Source organism: Tenrec ecaudatus, chromosome 6, assembly GCF_050624435.1.
Source record: "Tenrec ecaudatus isolate mTenEca1 chromosome 6, mTenEca1.hap1, whole genome shotgun sequence".
Taxonomy (NCBI): domain Eukaryota; kingdom Metazoa; phylum Chordata; class Mammalia; order Afrosoricida; family Tenrecidae; genus Tenrec; species Tenrec ecaudatus.
Window position 1 is genome coordinate 61,881,010 of NC_134535.1, and position 22,026 is coordinate 61,903,035.

Consider the following 22,026-nt stretch of genomic DNA (forward strand, 5'->3'; position numbering starts at 1 on the left):
CATCATGATAAACATAGAAAAGATTTAAGCTGTCAAAGATTTAATTTTGTTTAGATCTACAATCAATGCCCACGGAAGCAGCAAAGGACATGTTGTATTGGGAAAATCAGCTTCAGAAGGCCTCTTTAGAATGTTGAAAAGATACCACTCCGGCCCAAGCCCTGGTATTTTCAGTCGCCTCATATGCATGTGAAAGTTGAGTAGTGATAAAGTACACTGATAAAGTAGAATTCATGCGTTTGCATTATGGCCTTGGGGAAGAAGAACATTCAAAGTACATGAACTACCAGAAAAACAAACACACCTGTCTTAGGAGAAGTACAGCCAGCATGAGCCTTAAAAGGGAGGGTGGTGAGACAGTCTTATAGACATGTTGTCAGGAGAGATCAGGTCCAGGAATGAGGCTTCATGCTTGGTAAAGCGGAGGATCAGCCAGAGAGGACAGGCCTGGGCGCAATGGGTTGACACATTGCTACACTAATGGGCTCAACCACAATTCTGAGGATGGCACGGGAACAGCTGCTTCCTTGTGGAGGGCACAGTTACTGTAAGTGGGAACCGACTCCACAGCACTGAACAACAGAGATTCATAGTCTTGGAAACACTTTATGAGCCAGCCTGAGTGGGACATTGATTGAGGAAGGGGACCCCCCCCCCCCGGATAGCTCAGGCACACGTCTCTGTGTGAGCTTCTGTAACATGAAACTGGGGATGGGGTGTGTGGGGTCTGAGAACTGGGAGAACTCAATCAACTTACTGGTAGTCAGTCAGAGTGGACTGAGATCTCGCATTTCACTAAGAGACTAGTTAGGAGGAAGCAGGTTCTGGCCCAAGGGCCACAGAATCTCACTGTTCTCACCAAGACGTAGGCTCAGTCACTGCCATCAAGTCAATACCAACCCATGGCAACCTACAGGGCAGCGGAGAACTGCCCTTGTGGGTTTCTGAGGCTGTAACTCTCTTTTTTAGTGATATGTGATTGCTATTCTTTTTTAAAAATCATTTTATTGGGGGCTCATACAACTCATCACAATCCATACATACATCAATTGTGTAAAGCACATTTGTACATTCGTTGCCCTCATCATTCAAGCCCTTGGCATCAGCTCATTTCCCCCTCCCTCCCTGTTCCCCTTCCCTCATGAACCCTTGATAATTTATAAATTATTCTTTTGTCATATCTTGCCCTGTCCGATGTCTCCCTTCACTCATTTTTCTGTTGTCCTTTCCCCAAGGAGGTTATATGTAGATCCTTGTAATCAGTTCCCTCTTTCCACCTCACCCTCCCAGTATCACGGCTCTCGCCAACTGGTCCTGAAGGGATCATTTGCCCTGGATTCCCTGTGTTTCCAGTTGCTATCTGTACCACTGTACATCCTCTGGTCTAGCCAGACTTGTAAGGTAGAATTGGGATGATAGTGGTGAGGGAAGAAGCATTTAGGAACTAGAGGAACGTTGTATGTTTCGTTGCTACCCTGCACCCTGACTGGCTCATTTCCTCCCCGAGACCCTTCCATAAGGGGATGTCCAGTTGCCTACAAATGGGCTTTGGGTTCCCACTCCGCACTCCCCCTCATTCACAATGATGTGATTTTTTGTTCTTTGATGTCATCCCTTTGACACCTCATGGCCACACAGGCTGGTGTGCTACTTCCATGTGGGCTGTTACTTCTGGGCTAGATGGCCCCTTATCTTCAAGCCTTTAAGACCCCAGATGCTATGTTTTGATAGCTGGGCACCATCAGTTTTCTTCACATTTGCTTATGTACCCACTTTGTTTTCAGCGATCATGTCAGGAAGATGAGCGTCATGGAATGCCAGTTTAATAAAACAAAGCATTCTTGCATTGAGGGAGTACTTGAGTGGTGGCCCAATGTCCATCTGCTACCTTAATACTACATCTATAAATATATGCACATAGATCTATTTCCCCATCCTCATACATATTTACATATGTACATGCCTTTATTTAGAACTCTATAAATGCTCTTTGCCTCCTCTTTCCTCTATTTCCTTTGACTTTCCTCTTGTCCTACTATCATGCTCAGTCTTCATTTGGGTTTCAGTAATTCTTGTGTTACATTACACTTGATCATGCCCTACCAGGCCTCTCACACCATCCTCACCACTGATTTTGGATCACTTGTTCCCTTGTCCCTGGGGTTGCTAACACTTCCTTTCCCCCACCTCCCCCTCTCCCATGTTCCCCCAGAACTGTCGGTCAGTTGTTTTCTCCTCCAGATTGTTCATCCAGCCTATTTTATTTAGACAGACTGGAGATAATAACATGGACAAAAACAAGACAGAGTAAAACCAAGTAACAAAAGAAAACAAAGCCAATGACAAAACAAAACCCAACACAACAAACAAAAACAAAAAGCTGTAGTTAGTTCAAGGACTATTTCTTGGCCTTTAGGAGTGTTTTCTTGTCAAGTATGGGGTTCCAAGACCTGGTCCCAAAGTCTATTTTTAGCAATCCCTGGGGACTTCGTTGATGTGTTCCCCTTGCTGTTGTTGCACACCCTTAGTGTTTTGCCTTGGTGTGGTGGGACCAGATCAGGTGCAATTCCCACAGTGTCTCCAGTGTTGTCCCCTGTAGGGTTATGGGTCAGTGAGGGATGTCATGTCTTATAGTGGGGTTGGCCATATGGTCCTCTCTGTGGATTGTCTACTGAGAGAGAATATGGTCAAGGCTTGTTGGGCCAGGATGTGCTCCACTCTCTCTTCCTCCCCCTTTATTTGCTCCTGTGTGCTCTGATCAGACATGTCCCTCTCCCTGAGCTGCAGCTTCAGTGCTGTCATCTGAAATAAATTCTTCTGGGGGAAGGGGCAGCTATCCACATAGTTGGGATTGGGGCCAGATCTGAGACGTAACTCTTTACAGGAGTACAAAGCCTCATTTTTCTTCGGAGGAGCAGCTATTGGTTACAAACTGCCTACTCTGTAGTTAGCAGCCCAACATGTAACCAGTACACTACCAAGGCTTCAAGATGCAATGAGTCTTCTGATAATTTTTAGAGATATTAATGACTGTTTTTATAATTTTTTGTAGTCTTGTGATTTCTCTGGGCAGGTCCACAGAGATCTTCACAAGCTATTACAGAATTCTTATATCCCACCCCCCAAAAAAGTTCTCAATTTATTCTTAAGTTTTATTCTTAAGTCTATTAACCAGTTTGAGCTATTTTTTTTTGTAAGACAATGTTGTGATCAATTATTGCTTCCTTCAGCAGAAGTGCTAATATCCACCCGACTGGGGCCAGGATGTCCCAAACTTAGCTAGCGAGAACCACCTAGGGCGTTATAGACTATTCTAAAACACACGTTCTAGGACCCTCAAGCGCTCTGAACTATCTCTAGGAGTGATGCCTGTAGATATTAACCAATTCCCAAAGCTAGTCAGATGTTTGGCCAGTTGTGTTACCAAACTAGACTGTGTTTTCTATCAGTCACATTTTCTCTCTGAGTTACTTCCTCACTACAAACCTGTGCCAGTCTATTTGGAATATTTGCTGATTGACAAGCATGCTCTAAGCAGTCCGGCTGATTCAGTGGTTATGCACGGGCTGCGAACCATAGGACAGCAGCTTGAACCTAGCAGCCATTCTGCGGGAACGGCTTTCTACTTCCATTAAGAATAAGGTTCACTTATTGATGTTAAAAATTAAATATCTCAACTCAAAAAAAAAAGAGAAATAGTCCAGGAACTTACAGGGGCAGTTCTCTCATGTCCTCTTGGGTCGCAGTGGGTTGGCACTGACCCGAGGACAGCGAGACACCTGCTTTGCTCATTCAGGTTTCCGTTTGTAGCCCGTTCCCCTTGTCCCATAGCTTTGCTGTTTTAAACTTGAGTTATTCCGCAAACTCCAGCTCAAACACTACTTGCTCTGAAATAATTTCTTCTAACTCAGGTTACTTTTATTTGTTAATGGTACTGTTTAATATACTCACTGTTTTTCTCACTAGAATTGCTGGATTAAACCATACTGACTTGAGAACACATTCTGAGATTGATTCAGGACTTTAGCAGGTTTGGTGACTAAACTAGGTAGGTTTTCAAAATAAAGAAATAATTGTTTAATATTACCTAAAACAAAAAATATACACCATCACACTGATTTTAATTATAATTTAAAAATATTAAACTTTATGAAAAATTTTTGTGTCTGGGTAAAAAATAATTTTACTTCCATCTTCTTTTTAAAGAAAAAATGAAGACAATAGGAAATTTCATATCTGTATTCATTACACAACTGCCAATCTTGGAATTCATAAGAACAGGCCATTATAATTTTTTCACAATTTTATTAATAAACAGGAAAATACTGACATATACATTAAAACTTCAGTGTCACTATAATATTCTAAAAGGTACAAAATGCAATCTTGAAATTTTACAAACATTTCCCCCATGATAACTCAGAAGATAATTCCCAGTAATTACAATTATGTGTATTTTATAAGGAATATCATTTATCATGTAAATTAGCAGGATTCAGAGAATGACTGAATTATGGCTGAATTTCATATCCTAACGGGTCGTGTCCCTGGTCTAGCAGCATTAGAGAGGACTCCCTTAGCTTCTGAAGCAGTTTCCTTAGTTCTTCCTTCGAAAATACCTGATTAAGAAAAACAAAACAAGAACAAAGATCATGTAACTAGTCACTTAATAGATCTGGTTAGCTAAATTCCTTTTAAAGATTTATGTCAGTCAGGGCTAGTAAACCAAAGTGAATTAGGACCTTCCAGCTGCTTCCCAGAACCAGTCTTGTTGTATAGGAAAACACAGACGTTTTAGAAAAGAAACACAAACATTACAAAGTAGATCATTATTTTATGCTAGGGACAACTGAAACATGTAAACATATCTCACAAAATTAAATACTTTTACATAGTTTATCACTGCACTTGAAAACAGCAAGTGCTCTGGGACATACCAGGTATAACTTGTGGCGCTCAGAAGACACCATGTCCGCTAACTGCAGACACTCCTGATACTGGCCAGTGTTGTGCAGTATGGTGTGAAGAAGAAAGCACAGCATTGGCAGACAGAGCTTCCTCAGTGAAGTCATCTGGTGCGCTCTTTCCTCATCTTCTTCAGCATCCTGCACACAGACACCAGTGGTCACCTCATTAGCATTAAGCTACATTTGTCAAAAGGAAATTCAAACACTGAAACAAAACCCTAATGCACACCCACACAACATGACCAGGCTACAAAGACCATTTCCTGGGGAAAGAAGAGTCTCGTCTACAAGTCTGGGAAAATGGAATTTCTACACGGAGAAAATGAAACAGGATCTAGGCCTCTCACCACATATAAAAACAATTAAAAATGGATTAATGACCCAAATGTGCAAACTCAAATAGTAACATTCTTAGAAGAATATGCAAAAAGGCAACCCTATCAGAGGCCTAGGTTTCAACAAGGAAGCATGTAATAAAAAAGACAAACAGCAAAAACAAATAATTGGGCCCTCCTGAAAAATAAAAAGGTTTGTTCCTCAGAAGACTTTACCACGAGAGAAAAATGGCAAGCTACCATCTGGGAGGTTCTCTTCAGAAACCATACATCCAATAAAACTCTGCAATTTATCAAGGGTGCATGAGGGAGGGAGGGAGGGAGGGCTGGGGAGGGAGGGGGAAAATGAGCTGATACCAAGGGCTCAAGTAGAAAGAAAACGCTTTGAAAATGATGATGGAAACATATGTACAAATGTGCTTGACACAATGGATGAATGTATGAATCGTGTTGAGATATGAGCCCCCAATAAGAGTATTTAATAATAATAAAAAAGAATCTACAGTCAAAATGTAGATGAAATTTCAACAACACTAACAACAAAAAGATAAGTAGCTTAATTATAAAATGTGCAAAGGACTTGAATTGACAGTTCTCCAAAGAAGACAGGCCAAGAGCCACCAAACACATGAAGTAAGATGCTCAGCATCATTGGCCATCAGACATACAAATCAAACCCACCATGAGCCACCTGCTGACTCCCATAAGAAAGGCTCACAACCAAAACTCTCTAGAAAAATAACAAATGGTGGCAAGGATGTGGGGAAATTGGAACTCTCATCCGATGCTGGCTGGTAGGAATGCCAAATGGCATAGCCGTAGTGGAAAGCAGTGTTGTGGTTCCTGGAAAAACTAAAAATAGAATTTCCATTTGAACCAACAATTCCATGCCTAGGTGTGAGTACATACTCAAAAGGCCTGCTGGCAGAGACACCGAAACAGAGAGTGAGTAACAACCTTACTGCAGTGCTAGTCACAATACGCCACAGGTAAAAACAACGCGTGTGTCCGCCAACACATGAAGGAAAAACCCTATGTGGCATGTACCTTCAAGGGAATACTGCTCAGCCAGCGGGAGCAATGAAGTTTTGATATCTGCATGGAACTGGGGACATTAAAAAATGCACCGCTGCCATGAAATACAACCACCACAAAGGAGAAATAAGATACAGCGACAGTAACCAACCTACGAGATCAAAAGGGCAGTGTTTACTTGACATCAAGAGTTCAGGGGATTATGAGTAGAGGAACGGGAATAGGAACACAGAGAAAGCTGAGTGGGAGATGGTACAGGCCGGAACTGCGACAAACGAACTGAAACAAAGCAAACCGTACACGAAACGTTGCAGCTACACCCGATCCCCTGCTCTGTAAGCCTTCTCCTAGTCCACAATAGTTTCTGAAAGCAGAGCTCGCTTACATAGAGAGAGAAAAGGCAGACCAAGGGAAGAGTAGCCACCGTGGGGGGGGGGGGGGCGGGCGGAGGTTGAAGGGCTAACAGTGTAAGAAAAGTTACACTGATTAAGGGCAGGGCCGCACAGTGGCTGATTGCTGTGAGTTGTACACTATAAAAAGTCGAGTTGGCAAAAGTTGTGTGAGATAATGCAAGGGGATTTAAAAAAAATTCATCAACAATGGATTTAAAAAAAAATAGTATTTTCCCAGAAACATTTTGAAGCCCCGTTGTATTTATAATGACCCCCCTGTATCCCACCCACTGTGGGATTCATGGGGTTATGTCAGGGGACGCTGGGGGAAGTGGGGAGTTAATAATAGGTGTACAAGAAAAATGTTCTAAAACTAATTGTAGTGATGAGTGCACAAATGTTCTTAATCATTTAAACTACTGAGTTTTAATGATATATGAATTCTATGTCAATAAAATCTAAAATAAAAGAGCCCATTGTTAATGAAAATATTAGAAATATAAGTTTAGTTTGTAAGAAATCTAAAATTTAACAGCCCGCTTCTTTGTAGTGAAAATTCCTTTAAAGCTTCATCAGCAAGGACAGTCTTCTAACTGAGGAAGGTGAGGCAGAGCAATTAAAGACAGGTAACCAGGCAAAAAGCAACGCCCACCTATGCAAGCCGTGGGGCACGGTGCTTCAGGGCATCCTGGTTTGGCTTTAGAAAAATGTATGTACAGACAATGTTTGCCGTGATAATTGCAGCCTCCTTTGTGTTACATTGGTAGGGTATATAACTTGCTTGATGTCCACAGCAGTTTCTTCCTTTATCCTGAGCTTGCAGAATAAACTTATGAGTCTCAAGAAAAGAACGTTTTCATAGAAGAATGCTTATGAAAAGGGGAGAAATGCAGAGCAGAATTTGAAGATAATTCCTATAACAATACCAGAAAAATGGAACCTGAGTCTAACCTTCTGTTTCTAACCACGAGAGGTAATAAGATGCGGTCATTAAAATAAAAATGTAAATACGCCAAAATACAGGGAATAGCAGCAGAAAACCACCAAGACTATTCCTGTGGGCTTCTTTGCTTCAAACAGCATTCCAAACACACAAGAACCTACCGCCCAGCTCTTCGGGCATCAGGCCTGCAGAGGCAACGGAGTTCCTGCTCGTGTTGGTGTCAAGCCTCAGTCTCTGCTCCCATGATCTTTCTTTACTCCACTCTCAACTCATCTACAGTCCACTGTTCACTCAGCAATTAAATGATACAGCTCTGCAGCAATCCTGTCCAGTTATTTTCAGGGTGGAAGTAATTGGTTTTTTTCCTGAACTCATAAATAACCTTATTTGTGCTTTTCTGAAGCCATTTAACACTTTTGGGCCAGCAGTTTGAAATCAGACTAAACAAAACCCTCAAGATGATTAAAAAAAAAAAAGTTCAGTGCCTCACAGTTCTGGGATGGAGCTTATCCCAGTCAGATGGGTGGCTTAGAGATGAAAGTCACTATTTTACACAATGTAACTTGTGAAAGTTGATAAATTGCATAAGGCAGAAACCAGTCAAGAGGAGGGAAATGTAAACATTTGCCACTAAAACAAGAGATAAAAAATGTCAGGTCAGAAGGTACCCTGTCAAAGAAGGAAAAAAAGAGGACCTGATGCAAAGGGCTTAAGTGGAGAGCAAATGCTTTGAAAATGATGAGGGCAAAGAATGTACAGATGTGCTTTACACAATTGATGTATGTATATGTATGGATTGTGATAAGAGCTGTATGAGCCCCTAGTGTAAAAAAAAAAAAAAAAAAAGGTAGAGAACTGGGAGGTCCAGAAAGCCAAGGCTTACTGCATGTACCCTAATTGACTAAATACAAGTATAATGCAATTTTAAAACGCCGATATTCTTAAAAATTGGATTTTAGTATCTTGAGAAAATGATTCCCCAAAGAGTCAAACATTCTAAGTTCCCAGCTACCATTTTCAGCTCAACCTTAAAATATGGATGTTCAGTGTTAAGTACAAAGGCTGTATGAGAATACGTACTGATTCAAAGTCAGAGCTTTTTAAACACAGTTTTAAATAAAAGTTAGCCAAAAGGCGCACAGCTTACCTCTCTAACATCGACCATCCACCCTCCATCAACAAACAGTAAGACGTTGTACATTTTCTCCTTCACATCAGCAGTTAGGGCATCTAAATGTCCCTTCCAAATGCCAAAATCCATCTGCGAAACAAGCATGCGGCAGATATATAGTCACCTACAATATATTTCATTTCTGGATACCTACTTACCAAGAAGTAATGAGGGACTTCTTTGTCAAAGCAGGACATTAACAAGAAAATCCCCCATTATAATAACGACCTCCGTGCAACAGTCATTTTAAAGGAAATAAAACATCTCATGTCCATAGTCCACTCACTTCATATTTCTTTTCTTTGTGTTCGTAAGCCACTGTCTCAGTAAAGGTTGCCTGAGGAGTTAAAGTAGGTTTCTGTGGAGCGGAATTCATATGCTTAAACCACTCGTTAAAGGCTTCATGGGCTTCCTAGATTGAAAAATAAAAACAAAACAAACACATGAATTAAAAATTTCACATCTATTCAACAAAGCTTTGAAGATTTGGTTCTTAGAAGTAGTTTATAGCATCAAGAAATAAAACTGTTCAATATTTATTTTGCCAGCACCATCCTCTTTCCGAAAAATAATCCCTGTGAGTAAATGTTTTGGCAAGTAACAAACAAGAGCAAGACATATATCTTGTCTCCCAGCATTTCCTCCTGCCTCAGCACCCTAAGTCAACCCCCCGACTGTGCTGACTGCGTATTTACTTGTCTTCCTGATTAGCCCATGAGTTGCTAGAAAGTACCGCTGCACCCCACAGGAAGGCTGCCAGCACACAGCCCAGAGCAATCCCTCGGTACTTTATTCCATGAACTGGGAGTGAGTGTGTTGTCAGCACAGAGTGGAGACAACAGTGGTGGTGCAGTTGCTGCCCACTAACAGAAGCGTGGGTTTGCGCCTGCCCTTTGCCTTCCAGGAAGAAGAAGGGGCAGCCTGCTTCTGGGCGGACTGCAGCCTGAGAACCTCTACAGGCAGTTCTACTCCATCCAGCAAGGCCACGGCGTCAGAACCTACTGGCTAGCAACTCGTTTGATTTGGGTGATGTCTCAAAATCTGAGAGCAAATCAGAGACATCTGTACGAAGCCAGACACATCTTACCAAATAAGCTCGAATGCACAAGTGCTCTCGGATGGCGTTATCATCTTCCGCAGGAAGTGGACTCTCCATTCCTTGTTCTTCCCACTGGTTATAGATTTCTGCAATGGAATCCTGAGGGATTTTCACAAATACTTCCTTTGCAGCATCATGCTTCTTTGATGCTGTGGCCAGAAAAATGTACAGGTTTCCAATATGCATACAATTCTGTGCAATGCTAAAATAATCAAATTATCGATCGGCCACTTATAGAGCATTGTCCCCTCTTCTGGTCCCAATGCATGACTGTTAGAAGTCTGGGGGACCTTCCGACTCAACGCTCTGCCTTTTCTTTATCTTAATGTGATACGACACAAAGGCTACACTAGCTGCAGTTACTCCGCTGCAATTTGATGCCTTTAAAGGAAATTGTTTGCAGAGTCTGAGAGTTTAAGAGCGTACATTCAAAATTGATGGGAAGAATAAAAATTCACTGATACATACTGCTTGTTTCATACTACCAGGTTTGATAAGTAAATAGTGTCTATTTTATTTTTTTGTTCCCAGTGGAAGAACTTTAAAAAAAATTAAAACAAAACTGAATAGTATATGAATTTGAGAAAACAAACAGATTGCACATACCTAAGAATCTTCTCATGATTGCGTTGCCTTGCTTCAGAGCTTCCGCTCTCTGTGCCGGGTCAAACACCAACCAGTCGATCACATCGATCTTTAAGCGGTCTTCCTACACAGTTACAGAACAAGAGTGGGTAAGGAAAAATGGTTTTCGCTTTTGGTTTCTTTTACCTCTATGATCCTGAAAATTAATAAAATGATTTGCACTTCTAGTGAACATAATTTTCTTTAAATTGTGCAAATTTATGAAAGAATATAGCCTTCCTTATTCTATTCCATATTTAATAATTCTCCATTACACTACAGAAAACACTCACTAGATTATTAATCTGGGATTAGACATTTTATTTCCCATTAATTTAATGATGTGATTCCCTTATGTATAACTCCAAAAAATGTCCTTTCCTAAACACAACTTTTTATTCTTTCCTGAAAATATAAATATATAAGCTACATGAGAATGATTTAAGTATAAAAAATAACTTGAAAAACAACTATCCACTCAGATAGTTTCTCTTCAAACAGAAACAAAAACGTTTTCTATAAAATGCAACGACTGTATATAATCTTAGATAAGGCTTTAAATTTATGACCAGTTTCTATACTCTGAAAGGTTTTGGCTAACGAAGAAGGAAATGACTACACTAGGCTACAAAGCCGGCTTCCAAGGGAGCAGGTTACCTCAGTGGTGCCGGTATCCAGAGCTGGTGCCAGGTCGTGATGACTGAATTCACCATTGTCTTTCCTTCGAATATTCTCAACCACGGTTTTGGTTATTGTTGCAACATCCAAATCTGAAGAATGTTTTTAAGAGACAAAAACCAAAGACTGAGACAAAATATGCATTCGTGATGATCTGGTAAATCTGGAATGGTAATTATTTACAAATAAAGCACAGAGTATGAAAAGCATTATAAAAGAAAATGCCCAAATTAAAAGCTATCCTTATACGCAGTTTATATTATTCCTAAAGCAGAACTGAACTGGAAATTTTTACTTATGCCCCCCCCCCCCAGGAGAAATGAGTGAAATGTGGTTTAATGTTATTAAAAGCACAAGGAGATTATTCCTTAGAAAACCCAATAAATAAAATTCCCAACCCTTCTTACCTGCTTCTTTAGCCAGCTCTAGACACTGGTGCCGCTCTTGAAGTTCTGTAACACCTTCCAAAAATAGAGCATACTGGGCAACAGCTAGGTCTTGAGGTAAATGACAGGCATAAAACGCTATGAGACTTGTATGCTTTTCATTTATTAGAAGCTGGAAAGCAGAAACAGATTAAAGTATGTCAACAGTAAGTTCTAGGATTAACACTACTTTTTAAAGAATAGCCTTAAAAAATAGCCTTTAAAATTTTAAGTCCATTTACACAGAAAATGGAGATTCGTAATGACATGGATTTGTGCTGCTAAAAAGAATCTTAAATTCAAAAGAAATGTACTAATGATAATTTTAAAAGCTCTCAGATAGACTCTTATGACTTTCATGTCACTTTGTATTAAAATAGTGCCACATTTGGCTTTTGTTTTCATTAAAGGGGGGGGGGGCGCCACGGGAGTTAAATTCTAGACTCTCAGGTTTACCTGTATGTATGTCTTCAAAATGTCAATTGAAACTTCTTCCTTCAGAGGGAAAAAAGACAATCCATAACTCAATTATAAAAACAAGTGCTTATATGTAACAGAAACATTTCTAAGAAAAAGTGTGCCATTGACTCTTTTAATCATCTTAACATTTACCAGTGGCCAAGAAATACATGCCAGGTTCAGTGCTTAGAAAAGTTCACACATCGACAGATTCGGCCTTATAACTCTTTGCATTTAGTTATTCTTATTGTTCACATTTTCAGACCTAGAGAGGTTTTAACTCAAACTCACGGTCATCAAGTCAATGCTAACTCAAAGCAATCCCCTATGGGTTCCCAAGACTGTAACTGTTTACAGGAGTAGAAAGCCCACTCTTTCTCGTCAGAGCTGCTGGTGGTTTCGAACTGCTGACCATGTGGAAGGCAACCCAACTCATAAGCGCTACGCCACCAGGGTTCCCAGAATTATAGTTAGAAGTTGCCAAGTAAGGAGTGAACCCAGGATACCTTAGTCCAAAATCCCACCTTTCACCTAGTACATGTACTCTGACAAAAATGCTCTGAAATATTTAGAAAAAAAAAAAAAAACACAGGTAGTTTAAAAATTCACACTGAACTTATTAGTTTGACTCAACAAGCTTGACTGTTTGCTTTAAAGTTGAGTACTGATGAGAATAAAGTTAGGAATTTATAAATCACTAGGTAGCCACCATATTCCGCAGCCAAAGGCTCAACCCTAAAGAGGCACCTGCAGTGAGTTATCATTGAATGACCACAAAAGACCTCTGTACCCTTATCACCATTTCTAGAAAATCAAAATTAAAAAGTAGTGTGTTTTCCTGAAGAGAAACACATGGCATTAAGTTTCAAAGAAAGGTAGACTTTATTTACTTTGGTCTGCAGCCCCAAAGTCCGGAAAAACAGAATGAGATGAGTCATGAAGCGGAGGAGGTGTCCAGGTAGACTGCTCCTGCCTTTGGAAAGCCATTTGCTAAATTCGTCCATCAAACCTAAAGGCCATGGGGGAAAAGAGGTTCAATACGGGAGACACCCAAACAAGAGAAGTAAACGCTGCCAGGAATACCGACCTCACTCCTCCGTCTGAGTTAATAGTCATTGTAAAAACTCTGTGACACTCTTAAACAGAGTTTGTTTTTATTCGATGAAACAATTAAGCGAATAATTGTATTCCAAGGGTTATTATTTAAAAAGATTACGATATGTGCGTCATATACATTGTTTGGATAAACCTTTCACAAAAATTATTAAGGGAAAATTAAGAAATATGAAGTAAAATAATATCTTACCATCAATGTCTCCCAGGATAAGAAATTTTTGAACTATATGATAATGTTCTTGATTTTCTTCCAAAACTCTCTGGAGGAAAAAAAAAGAAAAGGCATATTCCAAAAATCTTTTAGTTGTCATTCAGTAATATGTACTCATTGATAAACTAGAAATGCAAACTTCTAAAGGTCCAAGAGTGAGTAAAAAGTTAGAAACGAAGGCTAACTCGAAATAAAATACGGGAAAGATACCTGCCTTGGAAATACACTTGCGGCTGAACTCTTACTGGAGAACTAGAACAGAACAATCTAATCTTTGTGAATGCCATTAAACTTCTGTTTACATTTTGCAGCTATTTGACACTCCATGAAGGACCAGAAAGTAAGAATACATGTAAATTTGTTATTTTTGAATACATGTAAATTAAAAAAAATATTTTTAATAACCAAAGCCATAATCTCAATACATTTAACAATTACATCAACCAAAAATACTTATAAAAAACTTTACATCTCCTTCTCTAACTCTATATGGTCTTGATTAGTTAGAATCTAGGAAAAGGAAGTGTTGTTAATCTTCTATTATATAATTATAAATTTTTGAAAGATAAAGGGTTAAATTAACTTACATGCATACCAGATATTTAGATGGAACCAATTCAAAATCAAAAAGAAAAAGTGATTTTCTCATTAAAGTATGCAATTGTTTAAACACTGGCTCTACAAACAATCATATTGATGCAAACAAGGGGGAGTGTAGAGTAGAGTCAAAGCCCATGCGTAGACAATGGGACATTCCCTCACAGAAGGGTCACAAGGAAGAGCTGAGTCAGCCAGGGTGCAGTGTAGCACTAACAAAACATACAACCCTCCTCTAGTGTTTTAATGTTTCCTCCCCACCACTATCATGATCCCAATTCTACCTAACAGATCTGTCTAGACCAGAGCATGTACACTGCTACAGTTGAGTTCTCAACACAGGGAATCCAGGACAAACCCCTCAGGACCAACAAGAGAGTAGCAATACCAGGAGGGTAGGGGGAAGGCTGGGGGTTGAAAGGGGAACTGATCACAATGATCAACATACCCCCCAACACCCGGGGACGGACAACAGAAACGTGGGTGACGGGAGATAGCAGTCGGTGTAAGACAGGAAATAATAATAATTTATAAATTATCAAGGGTTCATGAGGGAGGAAGGGTGGGGGAAGAGGGAAATGAAGAGCTGATATTAAGGGCTCAAGAGTCGAAAGAAAATGTTTTGAAAATGATGATGGCAACATATGTACACATGTGCTTGATACAATGGATGGATGTATGGATTGTTATAAAAGCTGTAAGAACACAATAAAATGATTTAAAGAAACATGCATTTATTCAACAAACATTTACTGAGTACTGGAAAATAAAAAGGGGACTGTCTTTCATTTTGATAACAGGCAAGGAAAAGAATGGCGAGGGGAATAAATTTTCACACATTAAATGGCCTAACATTTATTGTTTGCCATTTCAGAGAGGCTGACACCTCTATACTCATATTTACCTTCTTATCGGTAGCTTGGAGTTCTTCAAAAACCTTTTCTAAGGTCCAACTTTGAAACAAAGAAGAGGAAATCAACAGAATATTAACAAGATAAGAGCTGTGAGAAAACAAGCAGCAAACCCCTTCAAGAAGCACCCGGGACCGAGACCCAGGCGGCACACTCACTTTGTTTCCAGACACTCTCTAGGGAGCTCTTCCGTTTCACCCAGAGTCATCACTGACGTCCGGATCTCTTGCTCCACCAGGCTGTCCACCATCACCCTGAAGTAGGCCCACACTGTGTCTTCCCATGTGTCACAGACAGGAAGAAGCTTTTCCCCCATTCCAACACAGAAACACACACCCAGATTCAGCAAAAAGAAACGAAACGCAATCAGATCTGTTGGCATGGACTATCAAGCCACTTACAATCACATTAAACTGCACTCTTACATAGTGCCCACATGCAGAAATATGCCACCGAGGCACAGTGACTGCTTGCTATTTCATGAGCCCCCATGCCCTTAGCCCATCTTGAAACTATCTTACATCTACATGAAAAATCGAATCTACTGGAATTTCTGAATGGACAAATTTTAAATTCATATTTATTAAAATATATCACCAATAAATATGGCTTGGCAATGAAATTTACAATTCTTAGAATTCAAGTCTGATTGTATGTGAACATCCAAATTAAACAGTGTAACTCACTATTGTGTTCCATGAATATCTCTATCGTTGCTACTCTTAAAATTTATTTATAAGAATCTATGCCTATTCAAATATTTTTAAAATTTATATTAATTTGGAGCTAATACATATACGCTATCATTCCATGGTTTAACAGTTTGAAGCAGGATTGCACAATTGCTACCACAATAAGTTTCCAAACATTCTTTTCCTCCCTGGACTCAACATTGTCTCCCTTTAGGCCCACAGTGCACCACCCACCACTCCACCACCGCTGTACCCGACCTCCAAAACCCTTTTCCACTTGCAACTGTCCCTGTAGGTTCTTCAATCCTGGGTTTCATGCACAGAAACACAGAAAAACAACACAACTTCATGAGGGTGACCTCCAATGACAACATGCAATGTCTACTAAAATATTATTAAAGATGTAATTTTATTCCACAGGGGGGGGTAAACTGATTGAAAGAGCTTGCATACCTGCTTGAGATTCCCACTTAAAACTGCATAAATCGCTCTCTCGTATCTGTTAAAAAACTCCTGGAATAAAGGGAATAAAACATAAACTCAGAATCGACCTGATGGTAGTGAGTTTTATTTTCGGTTCTTAGTATGCAATTTCTTTCAAAATCATCTGGTATTTTATATAATCTCCTTTCAATTTATTCACTTGATTCAACTCTGAAATTCTTAAGAAGATGTCAAACAAGTAAATTTCGAATGCACTGCAGGCAGATTTAACCAATGGCCACGCCGGTTACCTATCTAGCAGTCAGGGGTGTTCTCAGCCCCGCCCACAGAAACCCCGCCCACCACTCTGACCGAGCTCCTGGGCTGCGGCCCTTCTGAAATTAACTTCCCCAAGAACACTCCAGGTCACTTCCACGGTAAAGTTTTTGAATTACTTGCCCTGTAGTATGAGGGAAACAGCTACCATTTTTAATAAGGTTTCTCTTTTTATGTATCACTAAAGAACTTTGTGTCCTTAACATCCCAGTTTGCCCATGAGCTCCAGGGGCATTTCTGTTTAATTTTGGATCGTGTGATTTTCAATAATGCATATGCATTGTTACAACAGTTTAACAGTATTTCCTTCTATGAGCTTTCTGCTCTAATCTGGTAAGAGTACCTTCCCTTGAGTTTCCCAATTTATCCTGTGTCATATCTGACCCTCTACCTAGAGTTCCTTCCTTTCTTCTCTTGCCCAATAACCCAAATCCTCTAAACTTTAAAATGTCTACTACATTCTTTCTCCTGTGAAGCCAGGTCTAGCCCAATGCTTATTCTCTGAACTCATTGGGTATCTCCTCCTATTCCTGGCTTATATCAAAGTTTAATTCTGGTTCCACAGTGTCTGAATAATTCTGATTAGCAGTTAAGACGGTCCCAATTTCTCATTTTGATCTGAACTTCCTTGAAGACAGGGATTAGTGTCCCCTGCCACACTGAGCGCTTCATAGCATACGAGCAGGCATGCAAGTAATCAGTAAAAACCAGTTCCAAAAGTCGTATCTTACATCTTCTGCCATTCTCCAACAACTGATTTTCCAGATGCATCTATAGGGATTCCCTTCGACAGGCTCTAATTCCATTCCTACAAAACAGCAAACAAAATAAAGTCCTAAGGTAGCTTACATTGAGATCTCCTTATCTCAAGATTTTCGACACAGAAAAGATCGCCTTCACAAATAGTAGCACTTAGAACTAAGGACCTTCACCCCCAACTCTCAGAATAAAATCTACCAAATACCTCCATTCACGTTAGGGTCATGGTACAGTTTCCAGCCTTCCAGGGTCGCAGCTCTCCACGCCTGACCACAACGTTTACAGAGACGCTGTGCCTTGTAAAAGAAGAGCAAGCCATGAGCCAAAACCACTGTACAATTCAAAAATACCTGTAGTCGTCAAAGCCTGAGCACACAGTAGGATCACATCATCTGTGGCACAGAAGTGATAGCGCATGGCATAATAATGTTCCACTCTGCCAGCGTCATCTTTCTGTGATTTCTGTTTTTCTTTTAAAAATATTTCCTTTTTCAGCATTAAACTTTTTAAAAACCTTCTTTAATGTGAATTAGGTAGAGGTTGACATTTCAGGTCATCAATGAAGTATACAACAATGTAAACTACTTATTGAACGTCCCAATAACTTGCCCTGCCCGCCTTTACTTTCTCTTCTCCCCCCGGTGGAGTACGATCTTCCCCTTCAGCGACACAACAGCTGCGGCCCAGCCTCTAGCTTGTTGCGTCACCTGTCCTCCTTGCTCCCATCCTTGATGCTCATCAAAATCTTTTTGTTTGGGCACGAAAACCTTTGACTTGAATTTTCATTTATAACAGTGACCATTGTTATACAATATCTGTCCTTTTGTGATTGACTTATTTCATTTAGCACGATGTTCTACAAGTGGTGTTTCATCTTGCTAGAGACAAATGGGGCTAAAATGTTTGAAGACCTCTGACCTATGTAAAAGTACTTTGAAGCCATTGTTAGTCTCTATGCAATAGTTGGTTTTGCTCATATAGTCCACTATTGATATTTATGTTCAGACGACCAGTAAGCTGAGCTTGTACCAGGGGTGCACATCTTTGTCTTTTCTTCCTCATTCTTAGTTCTCATGATTTGGATAGGCTGAACTGAGGGTTAGGCGGGTGACTCAACAAGAACCACCCTGGGATGATGTAGGATCATCAGAGAAGAGACACACTCCAAATGCTGAGACTGCTAGCTGGGGGGTATATCAACCTGGAGAAGTTGCTGGTCAGCTCCCAAGAAGCCACTGAGAAGAGCTCAGAGGCTAAAGAGATAGTATCCTACTAATATCATAGTCATTTTATAAGGTAAACAAAAATAAGTCCCTTCCCTATAAGCTCACAGTAATTTGAGTTGGGTTTCTCTCTCTTGAACCTAAAAAGTCTAACTAGCACAACTAGTCAAAAGGCAGAATGAAACAATGTATAAAGTCTATTATGATTATTGTTAAAAAGTTGGGACAAAAGAAAAATGGTTTTAAGCAAACACAACAAAACACCACCTGCGGTTACTCCACATACCAGGACCTTTCCACTTTTAAGTCTTCAGTAAGATATTTTTGTTGTCCCTTTTTAAAGATAAATCTTTTGCTCACCATGTGATTCCCAGTATATTTTGCAAATAATATGGTAAAAGGGGCTGGAACCTAATACCTTCTGAATACACAAACAAGTGATGTCAACTTTTCTTCATTAAAAAGTAAAAATGATCTTACTACTCTAATAAATTACTTAACATATTCTATGAGTTTATAACACAAACAAAATAACAAAGCATCCTTTGGCCTAACATGCACCTATTAAAGAACATCACACCCAAGCCTCATCTCGAGTCGACAGAGCCCTCTTCGTAAGGAGAAGTGTGAGGGCCACCCGAGCCTTCAAACGCCAACACAGCGTCGCTCTGGAGACCAGCTAGAATTCTACGTCTCCTCAGCGCTTTAAAACAGCGTTAGAAATGTCCCACTGGGATGTGCTGACGTGCAAGGGAGATAAAGCTTGACTTATAAAATTTTAAAAAGAATTATGGTTGGGCTGAACTTGTGTGGGCTGCTTATCAATGGAAATGTTCAGGGAAGGAGTTACATGCAAAAATACTTTAAAAGGGATTCCTGCATCGAAAAGGTAGGTTCACAAAGACCCCTTCCAAGTTACAGTCCATGGTTTTTGAAAATGGGACAGGCAGGCTACACGTGGTTTACCTCTTCTGTCATCCCGGCACGGATCAGCGTGAAAATGTACTTGAGTAATCTGGCTTCATCTTCTCTATCCAGATCATCCAGGGGCATTTTCTGTCTTATGGGAGCGTCAGGATCCTATTTTAAAAAAAAAAACCAAAAAAACCATATACATACACATTTTTAGCATTCTCCATCTATGCTGTAGTTATATACTGAAACATATTTAATTATAATTTAAGTTAACACAGGGAATGAAAGTGTCACAGGTGTTCCAACAAGGTACACAATTATCTGCTGTACAGATTTGAAGACAAAGGCAAATGCAAGATGGAAACACCATTAGCCCAGAAACGCTACTTATCACTCAAGACGAGTTGAGGTTTACTCTGCATGATATATGTAGCCATGTTAATTCTAAACAAAGTCAGAATAAAAATGGAAGTTACTGTTATTGTTGGCTTGCCTGCTTATATAAGATAGGCACGGGAAGCAAGCTCGAGGAGAAAGCAACGGGACTGATGACTGTAGAGGGACTTGGGGGAGGAGCCGGAGAAAGGGAGCAGTGAGCAAACTATGCCAGACAAGGGAACAACGAGGAGCTCGTAGAGATGCTGGAGGTGTCGGAGCAATAGCAATCTAGCCGAGAGGCATTCCTAAGAGGGGAAGAAGAGCAGGGTGATGGTGGGCAGGAGGAAGGTAAAAGGAAACAGGAATGAGCTAGGAAGCAAAGCTATGGATAGCAGTATAAACAGGTCTACATCTGTGTAAATACATTAATTCATACAAATAGAGGTATTGGCCTATGTACATACATTTATATGCCAATACATTTATATGCCTTGGGGCCTCTGCACATACCCTCCCCTCAATGCACGAACACTTTGTTCTAACAACCTGGCATTCTGTGATGCTCGCCTTCCCGGCACAATCGATAAAGACAAAATGAGTGCAAAAACAAATGTGGTGAAGAAAACGGATGGTGCCTGGCTATCAAAAGATAGAGAGTCTGGGCTCTTAAAAGACTTGAAATTAAACAAGTGGTGCTCTAGCAGAGAAGCAACAAGCCCACATGGAAGAAGCACACCAGTCTGTGGGATCATGAGGTGTTGTTGATGGGATCAGGTAATAGCATCAAGAAGACCCAAAACCAACCAACGAACAAACAAGCAAGCAAAAGCATATTGTTGAGAATAAGGGGGATCGGAGCAGAGACCCAAAAACCCATCTGTGGACAGTTGGGCATCCCCTCATAGAAGGGTCACAAGAAAGGGATGACTCAACCAAGGTGCAGTATAGCACTGATGAAACACACACTATTCCTCCTCTGGTTCCTTGAGGTTTCCTCCTCCCCCACTATCATGACCCTAGTCCTGCCTAGATCAGCGCATGTGCACAGGTATAGGTAAGCGATAAGAGTCTCACAGAATCCAGGAACAGGAAGAGGTGTAGTGATACCAGGAGGATAGGGGGAAGGTGGAGAGAGAAGAGGAAAAAGCAAGAACCAATTGTAATGATCAACACATTACCATAACCCCTTCCCCCAGGGGGACGAACAACAGAAGCTGTGGGGGAAGGGAGACAGAGGTCTGTAAGATATGAAAATAATAATATTTTACAATTTATCAAGGGGTCACGGGGGGAAGGGGAGGAAAAAAAGAGGAGCTGATACCAAGGACTCAATAGAAAGTAAATGTTCAGAAAATAATGATGGCAACATATGTACAAATATGCTCGATACAATTGATATATGGATTGTTATAAAAGCTGTAGGAGCTCCCAATAAAAGTCTTTCAATAGAAATAATAAATCCCAAAGGCAACAAACCAACAGGGCAGAGCAAGGCCTAGATGAACAAGGAGGCGGAACAGCGGGTCTCTTCATTCTGTTCCGTGACCAGGAAGTGCTCAGCTAGTACTTTCTGGAACTTGAGAAGGGAGTCCACTGTAGGACTAATGACCCAGCAAATCCATTAATGTCCAGTAAAAAATCTATAAACACTTTTCCCACCTTTCACAAATTAAGTTATTTCTGTATCTCTTACTGGTTCTATGACAGCTATTTCTTCCCTGGCTTATTGATTATTGTTGGGGCTCTCATCCCTTTTAATGCATTACTAGTATTTTTGTCTGTATACTATTAAGTTTTTACCTTTTCCAACTTAGTGCGATTATGTTTTTTATTGCTTTCTGTTGGGTCTCCCAGGTGTGATGCATTAAGGATGGATGCATAATTATAATAACAGATACAAGCAGATATAGGGAATACAGAGGTGGGATGGGGAGACAGGGAGGGGAAAGGGATTTCGGGAGTAACTAATGAAGACAGGAAGGGGGGGAGAGCGCTAGAACTGATAGTTATTACACAAATCATCTTAAAGGCAATTCAACCATGGTGGGGATGCTCTAAAATTGATGTGGGGGTGACTGTACAATTCTCTGTGATAGGATTGATTGAACTCTTTAATTATATATGTAAATTACTGGCCAATAAAACTGTTGGGGGGCGATATCAGGAAAGGAAAAAAATTTTGAAGCAAAAATAAAAGTTATTTCTACCTTCATAAATGGGAGGGAAATGTGGTTTTAAACATGGGGAATTATGTGACTGGTAACGAGCACATGTGATCTGCGTGAGGAATGCAAATGGAAGCCGTGTGATGCGACTGTTTCCAACTTTACCGAGCGC

General features: G+C 40.3%; 1 protein-coding gene across 1 annotated transcript in view; it reads right to left on the reverse strand.

Annotated features, from left to right (window-relative positions):
- Nucleotides 1–4,300: 4,300 nt before the first annotated feature.
- NUP107 (nucleoporin 107) overlaps nucleotides 4,301–22,026 on the reverse strand; it is a 49,463-nt gene continuing 31,737 nt past the window's right edge. The window contains exons 12-28 of the mRNA XM_075551316.1: nucleotides 19,363–19,476; nucleotides 17,379–17,469; nucleotides 17,146–17,222; nucleotides 16,109–16,168; nucleotides 15,122–15,267; nucleotides 14,957–15,005; nucleotides 13,435–13,504; nucleotides 13,019–13,137; nucleotides 12,126–12,164; nucleotides 11,652–11,802; nucleotides 11,224–11,336; nucleotides 10,549–10,651; nucleotides 9,931–10,091; nucleotides 9,130–9,255; nucleotides 8,820–8,933; nucleotides 4,938–5,105; nucleotides 4,301–4,619 (exon numbers count right to left, since the gene is read on the reverse strand). Of these exons, the coding sequence (XP_075407431.1) occupies nucleotides 4,512–4,619; nucleotides 4,938–5,105; nucleotides 8,820–8,933; nucleotides 9,130–9,255; nucleotides 9,931–10,091; nucleotides 10,549–10,651; nucleotides 11,224–11,336; nucleotides 11,652–11,802; nucleotides 12,126–12,164; nucleotides 13,019–13,137; nucleotides 13,435–13,504; nucleotides 14,957–15,005; nucleotides 15,122–15,267; nucleotides 16,109–16,168; nucleotides 17,146–17,222; nucleotides 17,379–17,469; nucleotides 19,363–19,476 (1,809 nt within the window). The 3' untranslated portion in view covers nucleotides 4,301–4,511. The remainder of the gene's footprint in view (nucleotides 4,620–4,937; nucleotides 5,106–8,819; nucleotides 8,934–9,129; nucleotides 9,256–9,930; nucleotides 10,092–10,548; nucleotides 10,652–11,223; nucleotides 11,337–11,651; nucleotides 11,803–12,125; nucleotides 12,165–13,018; nucleotides 13,138–13,434; nucleotides 13,505–14,956; nucleotides 15,006–15,121; nucleotides 15,268–16,108; nucleotides 16,169–17,145; nucleotides 17,223–17,378; nucleotides 17,470–19,362; nucleotides 19,477–22,026) is intronic.